This window comes from Schistocerca americana, chromosome 4 (assembly GCF_021461395.2).
Source record: "Schistocerca americana isolate TAMUIC-IGC-003095 chromosome 4, iqSchAmer2.1, whole genome shotgun sequence".
Lineage (NCBI taxonomy): Eukaryota > Metazoa > Arthropoda > Insecta > Orthoptera > Acrididae > Schistocerca > Schistocerca americana.
In genome coordinates this window covers 769,744,625-769,766,582 of record NC_060122.1, presented here as the reverse complement: position 1 = coordinate 769,766,582, position 21,958 = coordinate 769,744,625, and the positions used below count along the sequence as shown (strand labels likewise).

The 21,958-nt window shown below is 44.1% G+C and overlaps 1 protein-coding gene across 1 annotated transcript in view; it reads left to right on the top strand.

The window, feature by feature from the left end:
* Positions 1–2,824: 2,824 nt before the first annotated feature.
* The window catches only part of LOC124613790 (Down syndrome cell adhesion molecule-like protein Dscam2), a 197,609-nt gene continuing 178,475 nt past the window's right edge, over positions 2,825–21,958 (top strand). The window contains exon 1 of the mRNA XM_047142511.1: positions 2,825–3,215. Coding sequence (XP_046998467.1) covers positions 2,825–3,215 — 391 coding nt within the window. The remainder of the gene's footprint in view (positions 3,216–21,958) is intronic.

Sequence of the window (21,958 nt, the reverse complement as noted above, 5' to 3'; positions counted from 1 at the left end):
GCGTGGAACGTCAGATCCCTTAACCGGGCAGGTAGACTAGAAAATTTAAAAAGGGAAATGGATAGGTTAAAGTTAGATATAGTGGGAATTAGTGAAGTTCGGTGGCAGAAGGAACAAGACTTTTGGTCAGGTGAATACAGGGTTATAAACACAAAATCAAATAGGGGTAATGCAGGAGTAGGTTTAATAATGAATAAAAAAAATAGGAGTGCGGGTATGCTACTACAAACAGCATAGTGAACGCATTATTGTGGCCAAGATAGACACGAAGCCCACGCCTACTACAGTAGTACAAGTTTATATGCCAACTTGCTCTGCAGATGATGAAGAAATTGAAGAAATGTATGATGAGATAAAAGAAATTATTCAGGTAGTGAAGGGAGACGAAAATTTAATAGTCATGGGTGACTGGAATTCGAGAGTAGGAAAAGGGAGAGAAGGAAACATAGTAGGTGAATATAGATTGGGGCTAAGAAATGAAAGTACTACTGAGAGCTTCTTGTTGACTGAAGCAGTATTTTCAACCTCTGGTTGAAGGCATTATGAACCGTGGTTTTACTTTCAAAGAATATTCTTAATAATTTATTTTATTTACTAGCGAATCATCAAGAATATTAATCACACTATGAAAGCGTGGAAGTAGTTGCCAGGGAGTAACTGATGAAATCATAACCAAATTCCTTTTAACAAATGGGAATTATATTCACTTTAATAGTGCCTAACAGCAATTTTTAAAAGAAACAGATTTAATATTATAATCGCAAAGCACCCTTTAAAGATCAAGTTACAATTTATTCAAAGGCACAAAGAAACAAGTTTTGACTGTATGAGCTTTCGGGCAGAGAAGCTTGCCGCTCCCTTTTGACACTGCTGTAGTTACGACCGCTCACAGCAGCCTCTGGAAGACTACACTGGTGCAAATCTGCAACACACCACGTTACTTTAAACTAAAGTTTTAACAATTTACACATGCACACAAACTATGCACCCCCGTAGGAGGGATGGAAATGGTACAAAACACTAAGAATTACGATATTAACATTGCCACCGAAGGTACAACAAGTATTACGGTGAAAGGGTGGCAACTTTATATACTAAAATGATCATTTAAATAAAAGCCCATAAAATGCAGTCTTATATAAAATTCTACAAGGTTGGCCAAACAAGTTAAGATGCTCTATAGTACACAGATAGCGCTTCTCAAGATGATAGGCAAGATCAAAACATATTTCAGGAATTAGGCCATTGCACTCCAATCAATAAATTCGTTAACACACCAAATCCGACAAACATGACAGAGGCAGCTCCGAACGACAGACAGACATTAACAGCCTAACAAATGCAGACGAGAGACAGACTAGCAAGCTAGGGACGAGAAACTGACCCAGACTGACTGTGCCGAGTTTTTTTTTTTTTTTCTTTATTGTGATTTTAATACCTGTATAACAGGTAGGCTGGCAGCAGCACAATACGCCGCTCTTCAGCCAAAGATAGTACAATGATAAAACAGAGAAGACACATGAGTTGGAACAAAACAGCGGGGAAAAATCAGTAGACACACGAACATAAAAAACATGAAGCCGTTCACACTCGATGACAATCCACACTACAAACTGTTGACATGAAGCACAAACACTGAAGATGTCAATGGCACTGGAGAACGATGGAGTGTGACGGTGAACACTGAACACTAAACACGACGACACACACGAGACACTAATGGCTATGATCTCCGGCGCGCGAATGTCCACGTAGCGTGTGCGAGTCCGGGGACTTGCCAAGTGGGGAAGAAGGGTGAGGGGGGGGGAGAGGGGAGAACAAAGATGCCAACGGCTGAGGAGATGGGAGGAGGAGTAGAGGGACAGGGGAGGGGAAGCCCGGGGGAGGAGTGGGGAGAAATGGAGGAGGGAGGGAAGGAGGGAGAGAAGGGAGGGAGGGTGCCCAGAGGAGCAAACACAGGAAGAGGGAGGGAGAATCAAAGTTAGTAGGAGGGGTAGATGGAGTGGAGGAGGGCATCATCAGGAAGAGGGAGCTTGCCGAAGCCACCTTGGGAGAGGATAAGGAGGATGGAGAGATGGAGACTGGGTGGGACGTGGGAATACAGGTGCGGCAGTGGGCGGGGGTGGGAGCGGATGGGGGAGACAAGCGGGTGAGGAGGATCGAGTTTTCTGGAGGTGTACAGGATCCGTATCCGATCAAGGAAAAGGAGGAGGTGGGGGAACGGAATGAGGTCGTACTCTGGCTAGCTCATAGCGCCCCTTAGATGCACGTGAACAGGCAACCTTTCCCCTTTCCCACCAGATGGAGACACCAAAGCTGCGATAGCCACAGCGGCGCCACCGCCAGAAACGGAGGGCGACTGCTTCACACTACGCGCTGCTGCACGCTCTTCAAAACAGCAAATTTTTACCACGGCTCACACTGGATTAAAAAAAAAACACTGTCTGAATACGTCCAAAAATCCCAACGGTACCGATCGGCCGCCGAATCAATCTCAGTTCTTAGACGTCACAATATCCGTATACAGAAGGGCATGTGGTCAGGACACCGCTCTCCTGGCCGTTGTCAGTTTCAGTGACTGGTGTCGCCACTTCTCAGTCAAGTAGCTCCTCAATTATTCTCGCAGGGGCTGAGTGCACCCCGCTCGCCAACGGCACTCGGCAGACCCGGAGGGTGACCCATGCAAGTGCTAGCCAAGTCCGACAGCGCTTAACTTCTGATGGTAACCATGTTACCATTGCGGCAAGGTCGTTGGCTGAAGGCGTTAGATAGGCAACCAGCAATGGCGGATCTCGGTGGCGGTTTTTGACGCTCATTAGTGTAGATGGAGACGGCAGCAGGTGTGTCTGACCGGTGTCGGTGTCGGCGCGGTGTTGCAGGAGGCACGGTGGAGGTGCGGGCGTTCGACTCGCACCTGCGCGGTCCCAGCTTCCTGCTGGAGCCGCCGGCGCGGCTGGAGTTCTCCAACTCGTCGGGCGGCTGGCTGGACTGCTCGGCGAGCGGCAGCCCGCCGCCCACGGTGGACTGGCTGGCTGTGGACGGCGCGCCCGCTGCCGACGTGCCCGGCGTGCGGCGCGTGCTGCGCAACGGCACGCTCGTGCTCATGCCCTTCCCGCCCGCCGCCTACCGCCAGGACATTCACTCCACCGTCTACCGCTGCGTCGCCTCCAACAGCGTCGGCAGGCTCATCAGCAGGGACGTCCAGGTCCGCGCGGGTAAGTACGCTTCTGGACCGGTGATACCAGTAGAGCTTACACCCTATGTGCTGGATTAACTGCTGTATCTATTCCTGTCTTACATTTTTACCCTCTACACTACCATTGTAACATCCTGTTCCCTTACATGCTCCTGTACGCGAAAGAACTGGCCCCCTTTCTAACAGCCGTGTACCGCAAGTATCTAGAGGAACGGAAGGTTCCAAATGATTGGAAAAGTCCCAGTCTTCAAGAAGGGTCGTCGAGCAGATGCGCAGAACTATAGACCTGTATCTCTGACATCTATCTGTTGTAGAAGTTTAGAACATGTTTTTTGCTCGCGTATCATGTCATTTCTGCATACCCAGAATCTACTATGTAGGAATCAACATGGATTCCGGAAACAGCGATCGTGTGAGACCCAACTCGCTTTGTGTGTTCATGAGACCTAGAAAATATTAGATACAGGCTCCCAGGTAGATGCCATCTTCCTTGACTTCCGGAAGGCGTTCGATACACTTCCGCACTGTCGCCTGATAAACAAAGTAAGAGCCTACGGAATATCACACCAGCTGTGTGGCTGGATTGAAGCGTTTTTAGCAAACAGAACACAGCATGTTGTTCTCAATGGAGAGACGTCTACAGACGTTAAAGTAACTTCTGGCGTGCCACATGGGAGTGTTATGGGACCATTGCTTTTCACAATATATATAAATGACCTAGTAGACAGTGTCGGAAGTTCCATGCGGCTTTTCACGGATGATGCTGTAATATACAGAGAAGTTACAGCACTAGAAAATTGTAGCGAAATGCTGGAAGATCTGCAGCGGATAGGCACTTGATGCAGGGAGTGGCAACTGACCCTTAACATAGACAAATGTAATGTATTGCGAATACATAGAAAGAAGGATCCTTTATTGTATGATTATATGATAGCGGAACAAACACTGGTAGCAGTTACTTCTGTAAAATATCTGGGAGTATGCGTGCGGAACGATTTGAAGTGGAATGATCATATAAAATTAATTGTTGGTAAGGCGGGTACCAGGTTGAGATTCATTGGGAGAGTCCTTAGAAAATGTAGTCCATCAACAAAGGAGGTGGCTTACAAAACACTCGTTCGACCTATACTTGAGTATTGCTCAACAGCGTGGGATCCGTACCAGATCGGGTTGACGGAGGAGACAGAGAAGATCGAAGGAAGAGCGGCGCGTTTCGTCACAGGGTTATTTGGTAAGCGTGATGGCGTTACGGAGATGTTTAGCAAACTCAAGTGGCAGACTCTGCAAGAGAGGCGCTCTGTATCGCGGTGTAGCTTGCTCGCCAGGTTTCGAGAGGGTGCGTTTCTGGATGAGGTATCGAATGTATTGCTTCCCCCTACTTATACCTCCCGAGGAGATCACGAATGTAAAATTAGAGAGATTCGAGCGCGCACGGAGGCTTTCCGGCAGCCGTTCTTCCCGCGAACCATACGTGATTGGAACAGGAAAGGGAGGTATTGACAGTGGCACGTAAAGTGCCCTTCACCACACGCCGTTGGGTGGCTTGCGGAGTATAAATGTAGATGTAGAAATGCTATCACCATTATCGACAACAGTAAAACTGGTCATTACTGCCCACTCGAGACTGCAAAGATATGGTTAACAGTGCCGTGAATTATAGGGGAAAACCAAGATAATGTGAACACCTGTACTAACTTGGGAATGAATTATTAAAATGGGGTTGGACTCCCATTTGCCCGTAATACGGCTGCGATGATAGTCTACAGTGGAATGTTACGCCACTCTTCGATCAGAACCTCTTCTAACTCCTGTAGAGACGAGGGAAGCGGAAATCTGCTCCGGAGTCTGCGCTCAAGTACCGCACAAAACGGTTCGATAATGTTAAAGTCCGGGGACCGTGCTGGTCATGAAAGACGCTGCAGTTCAGCTGCATAATCCTCATATGACGATTCTACTGTCCTGACTGGTGGAGGGGAACATTACCGTCCTGAAATACGGCATCATTGTTGGGGAACAACGTTTGAATCGTGGGATGCATCTGATCACCCTAAATGTTCACATACTTGTTTGCTGTAACACAGCCTTTGAGAGTAACGATGGGACCAGCAGAATACCATGATATGGCTGCCCACATCATCACACTTCCACCTCCATGCTTAACCGTTGGAATCAAGCAATCAGGATTGTAGGCTTCTTTTGGTATTATCCAGACGTAAGGCTGGCCCGATGCTCACTCGTCGGATCATATGACTTGTTTCCATTGATCAGCCGACCTGGATTTATGCTCCTTACACGATGTTTTACGCTTCTTTCCTTTGGTTGTCATCACTAATAGTTTCGGTACAGCAGTTCGTCCATGACTATTCAGTTTATGGAGTTCTCGGCGAACAGTATCGATAGATAAGGGGTCTATTGAGTTCTGTAATCAATTTAGCTGGCGCAGTTTTGTATTGTTTTGATAAAATTCGTGTTAGCATACGACGATCTGAGTCATTTACTTTTGACTTGTGCCCACAATTACGTTTACACGGCGATGTCTTTCCGTGTTTTGTGTAGGCTGTCATGACTGTCGATACAGTTGCTCTTGAAACATTCAGTGGTTACCGATGTTCCAGCTAATCGGGCCCCCACAATCTGCCGTTTTTGGAGCATTGTTGGGTCTTTCATTGCAAGTCGACATCGACCTCTGAATGCAAATATCAAGTGTGCGCTACTCGTAAACAACCTGCACTGATGCTTAGTCCGTACTGAACACGCACAGTCCAATGCGACACGTGCCTTATCTGTGTTGTTGACCATCAAACATAATCATCCCATTACTACCACTGCTCACATTATTTGCCTATTCGTAGTACATTTGTGAATCGGGCATTGCAATTAACTCAACATTTCCACTGCCATACTCTTCCGACATTGTCCCTCATAGCCTATCTCGTAGGATATGGGAATCGCTCGGAGCTGCAATCAGTCTATGCTGGTGTGCTTCGATAACCAGGTAGCTGGTCAGCTTTAAATAATACACCGTGATATTTTCAGGACGCAGTGGCCTGCAAGTCTCAAGGCTATAATATGACAGTTTTCAGATATTCCGGGTTCCATTACAGCGTATTTATTAGCAAACATAGTAAAATAATTCATAACTATTCATTTTCATACAATTAATCTCAAAGTCTGCAAAAAATCGAGAACGTGTCCCACACAGAAAACTCAATGCATCCCAGTGCCGACTGAAATGTTTAGGGCACAATAGAAGTCTCTGGCACACTTCGAATTACACTCCAATGATTTTTACCTTGTCTCCAGAATTTTAATGCCATTTGTTTCTTAATATAAAGAGTTTACTCTATAGTGGAATTACGATAACAAAGCTTTATTAACACCTAGGCTTCCCCTAGTATTTAGAATGTGAAAACTGAACCCTAACACGTAACAGCTCGTATGAAAATGTCTTAGATCTTGCCTCAGTGTCGGTGCTTTCCCTTACTTTAAGATCGCATGTGATATATACTCTTACGACTTGCTCAGGCTCCTCATCCGACTTTATTTTGAAGCACTACATAGCTTTGCCAAACTTACTGTCTGCCTGCGTTCCATTCGGTGAACCACCATGCTCGTTGCTACAACGATTTACATCACTGTTGTAGACAGGAAGCTATTCACCGTAACGGCAGTATTTCAATGCAGTGTCAAGAATATCCAATATATGATGTTAAAAATACGGGGAAACTCAAAAGGGGACAATTTCTGGGTGAAGGAAGCTTTCTTGAGCCTAGAGCTGAGGAGACGACCTTCCCTGTCCTCCTAAATCGGTTGTGGTCGGAACTTATAGGGTTTGCTTAAGGACTAGATGTTTCCCCATAATGGCCGGAGTTTCTAACACCTGATACAGAAAAATTTCTTGAAGTCCTGTGTGGAGAAAGCACCGTACACAAACCCTGTAAGCATGAGATGGAAATGATCGATGAAGAGACCTACATTCCGCTCTTGAATCTAATTAGCTGGAGTGCCTAAAGGATATGTCATTTCGTGGAGCAGGCCGGAGCTCATGAAATCGAGGATCCAGCCAGCAGCCCTTGATGTGGCACGCTGCAGATCCTCTGTGAAAGAGTCCGTGTTCGAAAGTGACTACTCTGCAGTTAGTGATCCTTCGTGATCGACGAGGTTACGTATCGGGTGCGGGAAGCCAGCACAGCATTCGAAAGAGCGTACATATACGAGGGCGTCGAATTATTCTTAAGGCACTTCGTTGCTTTTCTCGGCAAGCACTGCAGACTAGCGATCGTACACTATTATCAGGGTTGGTTGGTTGTTTTTGGGGAAGGAGACCATACAGCGTGGTCATCGGTCTCATCGGATTAGGGAAGGATGGGGAAGGAAGTCGGCCGTGCCCTTTCAGAGGAACCATCCCGGCATTTGCCTGGAGTGATTTAGGGAAATCACTATTATCAGGGAATCCTTCCGCCACGCTGGGTAGAATGTTTTCGATTTGCATCCATCTGCTTCTGTTGTGGCAGATTGTTCCCTCTTCACAGCATTCGATTTTTTATTACTCTCAAAGAGTTAGCGACCAATTCCAGGTGTTTATGAAGAGCTTGCTGTACTCTACAGAAGACGTCAAATTAACACGTTAGTGTGATTTAAGTTAACTTTCTATTCAGTCCCAACCATGGAAGGCACTGCTTTCTACGTAGTTCCAAGGACTCCCTGATTGTTGAGGACACCTAGGGGGTGTATAGGGCTTACACCTCAAAATTAAACCAAGGTTAAAGATCAAGATAAGTATTCTTCTACAACAAAAACACAAAAGTGAGCCAAGAGCAGCCTTCGCTGAAGTTTAATGATACATTTATTCAGACCTTAAGCAGTGATAATTAACATGTCCCTACCCAGTATCACACGAAAATACATTGTATTCGCCATAAAAAGTTTTATTATGAACGAAGTGTGTGTCACACATGTAATGTTGTTTATCGTAAGACAGCCAGTTACTTCGAAACACACAAACTTGAATCTTATTGAAGTGAGTGAACAACAACATTATCAGAGTCCCACAAAGTTAAAGTTTATTCAGGATGACAATTATTAAACTACATGAAACAAAACTAAATTAGTTACAAACTACGGCGTGCACACACTTTATTCAGCATGTAAACGTCACTACAGATATTCGAATTTAATTTACGACATGTTCAATGTGCCTGCCATCACTGGCGATGAAGTGGCGTAGACGAATAGTGAAATTCTGCGTGATCCGCTGAAGTCTACTGACTGGTTTGATGCGGCCTGCCACGAATTCCTTTCCTGTGCTAACCTCTTCATGTCAGAGTAGCACTTGCAACCTACGTCCTCAATTATTTGCTTGACGTATTCCAATCTCTGTCTTCCTCTACAGTTTTTGCCCTCTATAGCTCCCTCTAGTACCATGGAAGTCATTCCCTCATGTCTTAGCAGATGTCCTATTATCCTGTCCCTTCTCCTTATCAGTGTTTTCCACATATTCCTTTCCTCTCCGATTCTACGTAAAACCACCTCATTCCTTATCTTATCAGTCCACTTAATTTTCAACATTCGTCTGTAGCACCACATCTCAAATGCTTCGATTCTCTTCTGTTCCGGTTTTCCCACAGTCCATGTTTCACTACCATACAATGCTGTACTCCAGACGTACATCCTCAGAAATTTCTTCCTCAAATTAAGGCCGGTATTTGATATTAGTAGACTTCTCTTGGCCAGAAATGCCTTTTTTTGCCATAGCGAGTCTACTTTTGATGTCCTCCTTGCTCCGTCCGTCATTGGTTATTTTACTGCATAGGTAGAAGAATTCCTTAACTTCATTGACTTCGTGACCATCAATCCTGATGTTAAGTTTCTCGCTGTTCTCATTTCTACTATTTCTCATTACCTTCGTCTTTCTCCGATTTACTCTCAAACCATACTGTCTACTCATTAGACTGTTCATTCCGTTCAGCAGATCATTTAATTCTTCTTCACTTTCACTCAGGATAGCAATGTCATCAGCGAATCGTATCATTGATATCCTTTCACCTTGTATTTTAATTCCACTCCCGAAGCTTTCTTTTATTTCCACCATTGCTTCCTCGATGTGCAGATTGAAGAGTAGGAGCGAAAGGCTACAGCCTTGTATTACACCCTTCTTAATATGACCACTTCGTTCTTGATCGTCCACTCTTATTATTCCCTCTTGGTTGTTGTACATATTGTATACGACCCGTCCCTCCCTATAGCTTACCCCTACTTTTTTCAGAATCTCGAACAGCTTGCACCGTTTTATATTGTCGAACGCTTTTTCCAGGTCGACAAATCCTATGATTCTTCTTTAGCCTTGCTTCCATAGTTAGCCGTAACGTCAGAATTGCCTCTCTCGTCCCTTTACTTTTCCTAAAGCCAAACTGATCGTCACCTAGCGCATTCTCAATTTTCTTTTCCATTCTTCTGTATATTATTCTTGTAAGCAGCTTCGATGCATGAGCTGTTCAGCTGGTTGTGCGATAATTCTCGCACTTGTCAGCTCTTGCCGTCTTCGGAATTGTGTGGATGATGCTTTTCCGAAAGTCAGATGGTATATCGCCACACTCATATACTCTACACACCAACGTGAATAGTCGTTTTGTTGCCACTTCCCCCAATGATTTTAGACATTCTGATGGAATGTTATCTATCCATTCTGCCTTATTTGACCGTAAGTCCTCCAAAGCTCTTTTAAATTCCGATTCTAATACTGGATCCCCTATCTCTTCTAAATCGACTCCTGTTTCTTCTTCTATCACATCAGACAAATCTTCACCCTCATAGAGGCTTACAATGTATTCTTTCCACCTATCTGCTCTCTCCTCTGCATTTAACAGTGGCATTCCCGTTGCACTCTTAATGTTACCTCCGTTGCTTTTAATGTCACCAAAGGTTGTTTTGACTTTCCTGTATGCTGAGTCTGTCCTTCCGACAATCATATCTTTTTCGATGTCTTCACATTTTTCCTGCAGCCATTTCGTCTTAGCTTCCCTGCACTTTCTATTTATTTCATTCCTCAGCGACTTGTATTTCTATATTCCTGATTTTCCCGGAACATGTTTGTACTTCCTCCTTTCATCAATCAACTGAAGTATTTCCTCTGTTACCCATGGTTTCTTCGCAGCTACCTTCTTTGTACCTATGTTTACCTTCCCAGCTTCTGTGATGGCCCTTTTTAGAGATGTCCATTCCTCTTCAACTGTACTGCCGACTGCGCTATTCCTTATTGCTGCATCTATAGCGTTAGAGTACTTCAAACGTATCTCGTCATTCCTTAGTACTTCCGTATCCTACTTCTTTGCGTATTGATTCTTCCTGACTAATGTCTTGAACTTCAGCCTACTCTACATCACTACTATATTGTGATCTGAGTCTATATCTGCTCCTGGGTACGCCTTACAATCCAGTATCTGATTTCGGAATCTCTGTCTGACCATTATGTAATGTAATTGAAATCTTCCCGTATCTCCCGGCGTTTTCCAAGTATACCTCCTCCTCTGGTGATTCTTGAACAGGGCATTCGTTATTACTAGCTGAAACTTGTTACAGAACTCAATTAGTCTTTCTCCTCTTTCATTCCTAGTCCCAAGCCCATATTCTCCTGTAACCTTTTCTTCTACTCCTTCCCCTACAACTGCATTCCAGTCGTCCATGACTATTAGATTTTCGTCCCCCTCTACATACTGCATTATCCTTTCAATATCCTCATACACTTTCTCTACCTGTTCATCTTCAGCTTGCGACGTCGGCATGTATACTTGAACTATCGTTGTCGGTGTTGGTCTGCAGTCGATTCTGATTAGAACAACCCGGTCACTGAACTGTTCACAGTAACACACCCTCTGCCCTGAATTCCTATTCATAACGAACCCTACACCTGTTATATCATTTTCTGCTGCTGTTGATATTACTCGATACTCATCTGACCAGAAATCCTTGTCTTCCTTCCACTTCACTTCACTGACCCCTATTATTTCTAGATTGAGCCTTTGCATTTCCCTTTTCAGATTTTCTAGTTTCCCTACCACGTTCAAGCTTCTGACATTCCACGCCCCGACTCGTAGAACGTTATCCTTTCGTTGATTATTCAATCTTTTTCTCACGGTAACCTCCCCCTTGGCAGTCCCCTCCCGGAGATCCGAATGGGGGACTATTCCGGAATCTTTTGCCAATGGAGAGATCATCATGACACTTCTTCAATTACAGGCCACATGTCCTGTGGATACACGTTACGTGTCTTTAATGCAGTGGTTTCCATTGCCTTCTGCATCCTCATGTCGTTGATCATTGCTGATTCTTCCGCCTTTAGGGGCAATTTCCCACCCCTAGGACAAGAGAGTGCCCTGAACCTCTATCCGCTCCTCCGCCCCCTTTGACAAGGCCGTTGGCAGAATGAGGCTGACTTCTTATGCCGGAAGTCTTCGGCCGCCAATGCTGATTATTTATCAAAATTTAGGCAGTGGCGGAGATCGAACCCGGGACCGAAGACGTTTTGATTATGAATCAAAGACGCTACCCCTAGACCACGAAAAGGACTCGCATGTGTGTTCAGATCTGGAGATTATGCCGGCCAATCGAGGCTCATGCCAGTGGCCTCTTGGTACCCCAGAGCCAGAATGAGCTGTCCAAAGTGCTCCCCCAGGATAGCAAACACTCTTCTGCTTCGATGGGGTCGAGCTCCGTCTTGCATGACCACATTTTGTCGGAGGAATGTCGCACTGATTATTCCGTGACTGGACATTGCACACCACACAGTGACACATTGTGGGTGAAGAGACTTTTCGATCGGGAAATGGGAGTTCTCAGTCCCCCCAAATGCGCCAATTTTACTTATTGACGAATCCATCCAAATGAAAGTGGACTTCATGCCTAAACCAACCATACATCATATACTAATTCCCATCATGCCCCACAGTCAACTGTGCAGTTTTAACGTCCTAACGCAAACCGTTCAGAGGTTTTGACTATTTTATTTCAAATAGTTCAATATTGTCATCCTGTATGTTTGACCAAATTATAGTCCGAAATGTAAGGTTCCCCAGTTACTTGAACGAAGTTAAGTTCTGAAATGGGAACCAAAAGATAAAGTGCAGAGTCTTAGGCAGACGTTAAAATACAAACGTTGTAACGAAATCGCAACAAGTGGATTTTCTTGAGGTCTTACTTTGTTGACGAGGTCCCAACGAGAGAACCAGAGAAACTGTCTAAGTTTGTGCAAATACGATAGGCTATAAATAAAAGAGGAATTCAAAGAAAACAATTATTTTATTACCAGAAGTTTGCACACTTATGGTTACTTTTCAACATAATCACCAAAAAGATTGAGACATTTATCGTACCAGTGGACAAGCTTGGAAATACCCTCTTCAAAAAATTTTGCCGCCGATGATTTCAAATGAGTGCTGACATTGCTTTGAAGACCTTCGTTGGTTTCGAAGTGCTGCCCCCCTAGCCATTTCTTCAGGTCAGTGAAAAGGTGAAGGTCGTTGGGTGCCAGGTCAGGGCTGTATGGTAGATGATCGAAAATGTCCCATTGCAGTTGTTCAAGGAGCTGTTGCGTTGTGGCAGCAGTGTGTGGACGAGCGTTGTCATGGATCAGCATAATTCCTGAAGTCAGCATTCCTCTTTGTTTGTTTTGAATGGCTCTCCACAAACGTTGCAAAGTTTCTCAACAAGCATCTGCATTGATAGTGGTTCTTGGCTGCATAAACTCTAGAAGCAACACACTGTTTTGGTCCCAAAACACTGTGGCTATAACCTGTCTGTTGTTGAATGTTTGTTTGAATTTTTGGGTTTGTTGGAATTTTTTTGGTTTGTTTGGTGAATTTGGATGCATCCATTGTGATTGTCGTTTTGTTTCCGGTGTGTCGTACTGGATCCAAGTTTCATCTCCAGTAACAATCGATTTCAAAACGGTCTCTCCTTCATCATGATAACGGTCAAAGAAATTCAAAGCTGAAGCCATTCGGTGACTTTTGTGGGCGTTCGTCAACATTTTGGGGATCCAACGAGCACAAAGTTTTTTTGTAGCCTAAATGTTCACTAACGATAGTGTACGACAGATCTTGAAACTTCTGTAATTTCCACAGACAATGGAGTTATGGTGAACCTACGATTTTCTCTAACCATTCTTTCAACTCGTTCAAGAAGGTCGGTTCTGACGACAGACTTGCGTCCTTGGCCCCTTCATCATGCACGTCATTACGTCCATTTTTAAACTTTCGACACCATTCACACACACCACCATTCGTCATGAATTTCTGCTGCACTATTCCCTTCTGCTTGCAGAAACCGAATTCACCTTCGTAATTCACACTTGGCAGGAGCAACAACGACGGCAGCCACGTTTACGTGGCTGTAATGCAACGCAGGCTGATGCCTTGAGGTCGGCAATGGCGGAGTGTGTAGTGCGAGAATTGTGCAGTAGCCCACAGTGCATGTCCGCTTTCTGCCGCTCGTTCGCGTAGCTTCTATACTAAGGGATCGAAAGTTGAAGAAAAAAAAAAAAAAAGGCTTCGAGCTACCAGTAGTAAGTCCGACACCAACAAAGTGATGAAGAAATAGCGAAGCAGAGCAAACCAACATCTCCCGGCAGGCACTGTTATATAGACAAAGACCGGTCTCTCGATGACATGCAGAGTGGAGAGGAATCCGAGGTTGTTAATGGTTCAAATGGCTCTGAGCACTATGCGACTTAACTTCTGAGGTCATCAGTCGCCTAGAACTCAGAACTAATTAAACCTAACTAACCTAAGGACATGACACACATCCATGCCCGAGGCAGGATTCGAACCTGCGACCGTAGCGGTCGCTCTGTTCCAGACTGCAGCGCCTAGAACCGCACGGCCACTCCGGCCGGCCCCGAGGTTGTTGCCAGTGATGTTCTCACGAAGTCTTTCCGGGGCTGCTCGCTTTTCTGGAACCGAAAAGCGAGCGTAAATAATGGTTTCGTCGAGTGATACCACACGTGATATTGTCTCTACTAGATTCCCACGGAAGTACGAAATAGTTCAACCTCCACGCGGCAGTCATATCTACCCGTGCGCCTCGTTGAGTCCACCTGCTCGCTACTAGCTGTTGGCGGCTGCTGTTAGTGTAGTCACAGCAATAAACTTCTCGGTTTTCAAGCCGTGTCACTTTGAATAAAACATTCGAGATTTTGACTGCTGTGTGCGCGCCATTAAAAAGCCACTGACTCCAGTGGCTGTTGTGGTGTTCCGTTTAAATAGGCGCCTCTGGAACATTACAGAGAGGGCCACAGTGATGTCTGTGCGGGAAGGAGGGTTGGACAGCTCGCAGCAGCTCTGGCCCGCCACATAACTGGGTGACGACAAAAGCCGCAAGGAGCTGGCACTATGTCGGAAAATTACGCTCCCGTCTACAGGGATTGGTTTGGGTTAAGAACTTTTTATCTATCTTCCATTCATTCGCGTTGTCATGTCTGAATATGATGATCTCGATTTTTAAACCCCGTCTCTTACAATAAAACGCTCTGGCTTTCAACAGTTGTCTCCACTATCATCATCAGGAATAAAAAACCACTGGCTGCGGGGTTGTGACGGTGTTCCGCTTGAATAAGTGCTACAGCTGCGTTTGGAATATAATATTGAGGGTCGCAGTGACGTATGCGCAGAAGACCATTTTTTTAAAGGTCGTTAGGCAGTAAGGTATTAAATAGTACGTATTTCCCCTTTTCCGATTGGCCGCTACGGTCGCAGGTTCGAATCCTGCCTCGGGCATGGCTGTGTGTGATGTCCTTAGGTTAGTTAGGTTTAAGTAGTTCTATGTTCTAGGGGACTGATGACATCAGATGTTAAGTCCCATGGTGCTCAGAGCCATTTGAACCATTTTTGAACCTTTTCCGATTACTGGGTACCCCATTTTCACATCATGTCACCTTCGGTGCTGCCACTATCTTCCATTGCTTTGATCACATCCGCATTTAAATAACTCCCGTCCTTTCATTATTTTCAAAGCTTTCTGTGATTCTGTACAGATGATGGCTTTCTTCCTCAAGCAGATTTCTTATCTTACCTCTTCACAAATTTTTCAGCATCCTTTCGCAACATTCCAGTTCAAACATTTTGATTTTATTCGTTTCCCGTTTTCCACAGTGCATGATTTATTTCCTGACGTGCAATCTCAGACACTTATTTTAGTATAAATTGAAGCCTATGTTCGATCGTAGAAGGCTTCTCTCAGCGAGGAATGCCCACGTCCAGTATCTTAGTCTCCTTCTTGCACCCTCTTTCCTTCGTCCGTCAAGCTTTCTTTCCCTTCCAAGTCATGTTTGGGTTTATTGGGCTGTGCACAGCCGATAGCGCGTCTACACTTTTGTAAGCGTAATACTACGCTGTGCTGCTATGGCAGTATCTGTTGGTGTGCTTAAATCAGCAAAGCAGGTTGTTTTGGCATGCCACTAATGTTGTCAATATCATGCCTTTCATGCAGTACAGCCTGAATGCCAAAGACTGTAAAAAATACGATTTTGCCCATCTGTCCGCTACTGTTGAAGATAGGAGCTTGTAAACAGTGCCGATATTTGTGAGGTCTGCTGTTTCGGTGTCAAATTTGGTTGAAATCGACTCAGGGCTTTGGAGCATATCCGAGACGTACACATATACACTCTTTATATATGTATGGATCTGATAATGACTAAAATAAACAAAACCTATAACACTGTGAAATTATTAATTATTATAAAATTTCTGTACAATTAAAAAGCTCTAATTCAGAAGTACAATGACAGACGGTATAGACAATGTCTCCATTTGTCGAACTGTTGCGTGGATGACGGTGTCAAATACTCATAAATTAGCCGAGGAATAGAGCACATTTGAATGTGTGTTTTTTCAATTTTCGTCCCAGTGTGATCAAGGTTGGAACACTCGACACGCAACTCAGTGTATCAAATAAAGCAACAGGTAAAAGCTATCGGAAACTAACAGACTAGATGTTACTCAGGCACTAATGATAGGGATCGATTCGCAGATGTGTCGGCCATTTTCACTAGTACTTTGGTGCCTTCGTATATTTTTACTTGGTGGTAGGCTACTTTTCGCCTGAATTACTAAACCGGCATAGCTGTGGCACTGCTCAGTGAAAACGCTAGTCTTCATTGTCATATAAATTACAGTGTTGGAGAAGGAGGTGGGGACGATTAGTACACTTCGTTTTGTAACGTTAAAGACGCTGGCGTAAAATATGAATGCTTGTATATCGTAAAAACAAGTGTATCACTTAACAATAATGTAGTAATGCTTCTCATTGTGGACTTGGTGTAATGATAAATTCAGCTGTGTATTTTATGTCCTTTCATTATGGTTACGTCAGCTGTACCAGCAGACTCTACTCCCATGGCGGCACATGTTTCATCCAAGTTGTGACAACGTCCGTGTCCCGGTCACTTTGCTTGTCACTTCTTTCATGTCCTAACTGGCGGAAAACGATTTACATTTTTTGTTTCTTTAAAACTCCATGACATCGGTATTGTAAAATGTGCTCACACCTTGCCACGCCTTCTACAAGAACTACTTTAATGCAGCTTCGGGGATATTTCTAGTAAGCACTTTTGTGATTCTCTCATTTACAGAACTTACGAACACTGTCTACGAGTTTTCCGTACAGACATATGTCTACATTTCACTTACTTAACGAACTATGTAGTACATTTTGCATTGCATGTGTACGATGGGTGAGCCCCTAGTATTAGCAATCACTGGTGTGCAACAGTAATTTATACTCCCTGTACTTGCCACTCATAGAGGCCACATTTTGGCGCTTTCCAGCACTTCGTCGATGGCGCAGTAGGCAGTAAAGCAGCGAGGTGAAGTAGCTAGCACGTAGAATAGAAAACGGCAAGTGCAGTATGCATCTTAAATCTAAAACATCAATAGAAAAATGAGCATTCTCTAAGAGGAGAGTGGTACGGAAAGCAGCTTAGGAAGAAGTTTGATAATGTATTTTGTCTGGTTTGTCCTGTTATACGGCAGAAAAATTTTAACCTTGATGCAATGGGCTTTTGAAATATAGACATAGTGGGAATCCAGGAAGAAACGGATTGGCAGAATGGTAAAGAAGAGGTATTGTCAATGGTGGGGGAACAGAAACAAGTATTGGGTGTTACTTAGTGTAGAAAAAGAGATTAAATAAAGAATGTATTGGGAGGGAGTAAGCGGTATTTGAAGAAATGCTTTAGAATGATGTGTGGAGGAGAAAAGAAGTCAAGTAAATACAAGCTGATGAAGAAAACGAACAACCACGAGAAACAGAAAGAATGGTGACCGTCTCACACCTCAGAAAAACTGAACATGATAATATTGAAAGGATTGCCGGATTAAAAGTTCTTTAGGAGTTTTGAAGTACATCTAGGGTAATTAGAATTCTGGATAGTTAAGCCATGTTGCACAATAGAACATAAACAAAGTTGTTTTAAGAACGTCTTTCTCCTCCATTTTTAAAAACGAGTAACAAAGAAACTGCGCACTGTTGTATCGACGTCCACAGAATTACGCGAGTGTGATTATGTTGCGTCAAGAGACTCGTAATGAACGCGTCGCAAAGCGAGAAGAACAATACCTCATCCATTCCCGTTGATCACAATACCGGAACGTGTGAACGACATTTGTTGTAATCTGTGTGCACCCGGACGGTGCCTGTATTGACCAACGTCCGACGCAGTGCCGCTACAGAAAAATGGGTTGAACGCTTCGTCCTCTCAATAAGCGGATTTGATCGCTCAGAGATGAATGCTGCTTTTTATTCTCTTGCATGGTGACATATCTGCTGACATCCCATGAAATTTGCGGGTTTGTGAGTCGATTCTACATTGGAAGAAAGGGTCGAAGATTTTTGCCATCGTAAACAATAAAGAAACACACGGAATTTTTCTGTTCTGCTTTTGCTAGCTCCATGATGAATTTATTTTTCTACCCGTTTTAACACACCTGTAATAACTATAAAACAGTATTTGGTTACTGCATCTGCAATCAGTAATATATAGAGTAAGTAGATGCAGCATTTTCAGAAATTTATTAGATGTGCCTTAAAATTGCTTTCATTTTCATACCCTACTGGCCATTAAAATTGCTAAACCACGAAGATAACGAGCTACAGACGCGAAATTTAACCAACAGGAAGAAGATGCTGTGATACGCAAATGACTAGCTTTTCAGAGCATTCACACAAGGTTAGCGACGATGGCGACACCTACAACGTGCTGACGTGAGGAAAGTTTCCAACCGATTTCTCATACACAAACAGCAGTTGACCGGCGTAGCCTGGTGGAACGTTGTTGTGATGCCTTGTGTAAGGAGGATAAATGCGTACCATCACGTTTCCGACTTTGATAAAGGTCGGATTGTAGCCTATGGCGATTGCGGTTTATAGTATGGCGACATTGCTGCTCGCGTTGGTCGAGATCCAATGACTGTTAGCAGAATATGGAATCGGTAGGTTCACGAGGGTAATAAGGAACGCCGTGCTGAATCCCAACGGCCTCGTATCACTTGCAGGCGAGATGACAGGCATCTTATCCGCATGGCTGTAATGGATCGTGCAACCACGTCTCGATCCCTGAGTCAACAGATGGGGACGTCTGCAAGACAACAACCATCTGCACGAACAGTTCGACGACCTTCGCAGCAGTATGGACTATCAGCTCGGAGACCATGGCTGCGGTTAGCCTTGACAGACAGTGACGTCTGAGATGGTGTACTCAACGATGAACCTGGGTGCACGAATGGCTAAACGTCATTTTTTCGTATGAATCCAGGTTCTGTTTACAGCATCATGATGGTCGCATCCGAGTTAGGCGACATCACGGTGAACGCACATTGGAAGCGTCTATTCGTTATCGCCCTACTGGCGCATCACCCGGCGTGATGGTATAGGGGACCATTGGTTACACGTCTCGGTCACCTCTTGTAGGCATTGACGGCACTTTGAACAGTGGACGTTACATTTCAGATGTGTTACGACCCGTGGCTCTACCCTTCATTCGATCCCTGCGAAACCCTACATTTCAGCAGGATAATGCACGACTACATGTTGCAGGTCCCGTACGGGCCTTTCTGGATACAGAATATTTTTCGACTGCTGCACTGGCCAGCAAATTCTCCAGACCTCTCACCAATTGAAAACGTTTGGTCAATGGTGGCCGAGCAACTGGCTCGTCACAATACGCCAGTAACTACTCGTGATGAACTGTAGTATCGTGTTGACGCTGCATGGGCAGCTGTACCTGTACACGCCATCCAAGCTCTGTTAGACTCAATGTACAGGCGTATCAAGGCCGTTATTATGGGCAGAGGTGATTGTTCTCGGTACTGATTTCTCAGGATCTATGCACCCAAATTGCATGAAAATGTAATCACATGTCAGTTCTAGTATAATATATTTGTCCAATGAATACCCGTTTATCATCTGCATTTCTTTTTTCTATAGCAATTTTAATGGCCAGTAGTGTAAGACTGCCTGCAAAACTTTTTTTCTGAAACGATTAGCACCTGTCCATCATACAGTAGGATTAAAAGGAAGATGATATTACGTAAAGTATATCTTCTCAGCGTCGGCTTCGAGATAAACGGGGCACAGGCATGGACAATGATATTTCGCTGTAAAACAGAGGCGAGTCTGTCTTCCACGTGGAGGCTCCTGTAACAAAGGTAGCAGGGATACCTTTACTGACATTTTCTCAAACCTATTAGCGATAACTTGCGCTCTGGATCTGATTTGGTCTTAACACTTGAAATATAGGATACGTCTCACTGGCAAAGTATCATGCAGAGGGTGTATCACTGTCCCCTATCTTTTCCGCAAAATTCACCAAGGCCTTTCCTTTGATTTAACGTATATTATTCTTCGTATAATGGTCTCTTAGTAAGGCTGTAGGAAATGTCGATAATTTCAGCACAATTCGTCTTCTAGCCAATATACACTGTATCCGTTTCAGTTGTAAGCTTTCTTGTCTGTCAGCTCATTCACAAAGCATCAATGGTGGCCATTCATGTGAATGTAAGCAAGAGGTTGTGGTGGTACACTTCACCTGCACACCATTTCCACTTGTAAATGTAACCCACATAATGTGATGCCGTACCTTGTGGTCTTGGGATCGTCCGTCTCGATCCTCTTTAGAGTCATTAATCGACGAGTTAACTGGAACATCAGTTAATCAGAGCTTATCAAGGTGATGTACTTGGTAGGTGAACAGTAAGGTACGTAGCACAGTCACAACAATGGGAGCTGCTCAAATTTGGCTCATTAATTGACATGTGTTCCGCATTTAAGATATACATACAAGAAGGGAAACGAATATAAAGTACTAAAATCGGTAGTAAAGAGTGCTCGACTATCCAGGTTTCATATGAGATCAGGTATCAATTACAAGTATTACAAAATTCCATCAAAGAAGCCACTGTATGACGGAGAGGAGAGACAAAGAGAGAGAGAGAGAGAGAGAGAGAGAGAGAGAGAGAGAGATACTACATAGAGCAATAGAATTAAAGAAGAAAAAGAGATGTTAAATCAAAGGAAAGGCCACGGCGAATTTTGAGGAAAAGAAGGGCGACAGCGAAACCAGCTAATTTTCTCCCATTGCGATGTACAAGTTTGAAATTTCGCTGAAAAGTGCCTACAGCCTTCCTCTGTAACGGTGCAAAAGTTTTGTGATCTGCGACCCGTTTTGTTGCTCTTCATGGCAAGTCATCCTGAGCTTATGTTTCAGCAAGATAATGCCCGACCGCATAGATTTTCTAATGTTTGTCTTCGTGCTTGTGAAATCTATACGCTGACAAGCAAGGTTGCCGGATCTCTCACCAATTGAGAACGTTTGGAGCATTATGGGCAGGGACCTCCAGTAAGATCGGTATTATGACGACCTAACGTGCCAGTCGCTCAAATATGGCACAATATTCCCCAGGACATCCAACAACTCTGTAAATCAGTGCCAAGCCGAACCATAGGGGTCAGAGGCGGAAGATTTTCTAACCGAATAAATCAACAGATTTTTCCGACACTGTAATGATTCGTTTGTCTATACATGTACATGACATTTAACGATTTCCGTCCCATACCTTTTTGGTGTCATGTTTATTCATTTTTATTATTTTTTTATTTTTAAATTTTTTATCTTATTTTAGTTTATTTTGTCTTAGAGCGTATTATTGTTTCAAAATGGTGTGTGATGGTTACTTAGCAAGTCATCATCACAGAATTTGTTTGAAAAGAAAGGGAAACGAAAGTAATAAAGAACAAGGAAACTCGCTGGCCGTTGTGACCGAGCTGTTCTAGCCGATTCAGTTTGGAACCGCGCTGCTGCTACGGTTCAAATCCTGCCCCGGGCATGGATGTGTGTGATGTCCTTGGGTTAGTTGGGTTTAAGTAGTTTTAAGTTCTAGGGGACTGATTACCTCATATGTTAAGTCCCATAGTGCTCAGAGCCACTTGAACCATTTTTGGACAAGGAAACTCAACCAGTGTGTTCGAAGAGTCGCGCTCATCAGCCTCAAAATGTGAAATTAAATGTGCAATGAAATATTGGTACACAACCCTATTAGCAAAGAATTTAAGGCTCACTACTCGCCGACGCAATTCGGCAGACCACACCCCAATTTTTTGACGTAGCAACGCGTTTTCGTTAAAGAGATGGTTATTTCCGATGGACCAAAACCTTTGAGTATTCACATAACCAGTAAGGAGACATCACATCTGACCAGTGACTAGAGCACGGTCAAG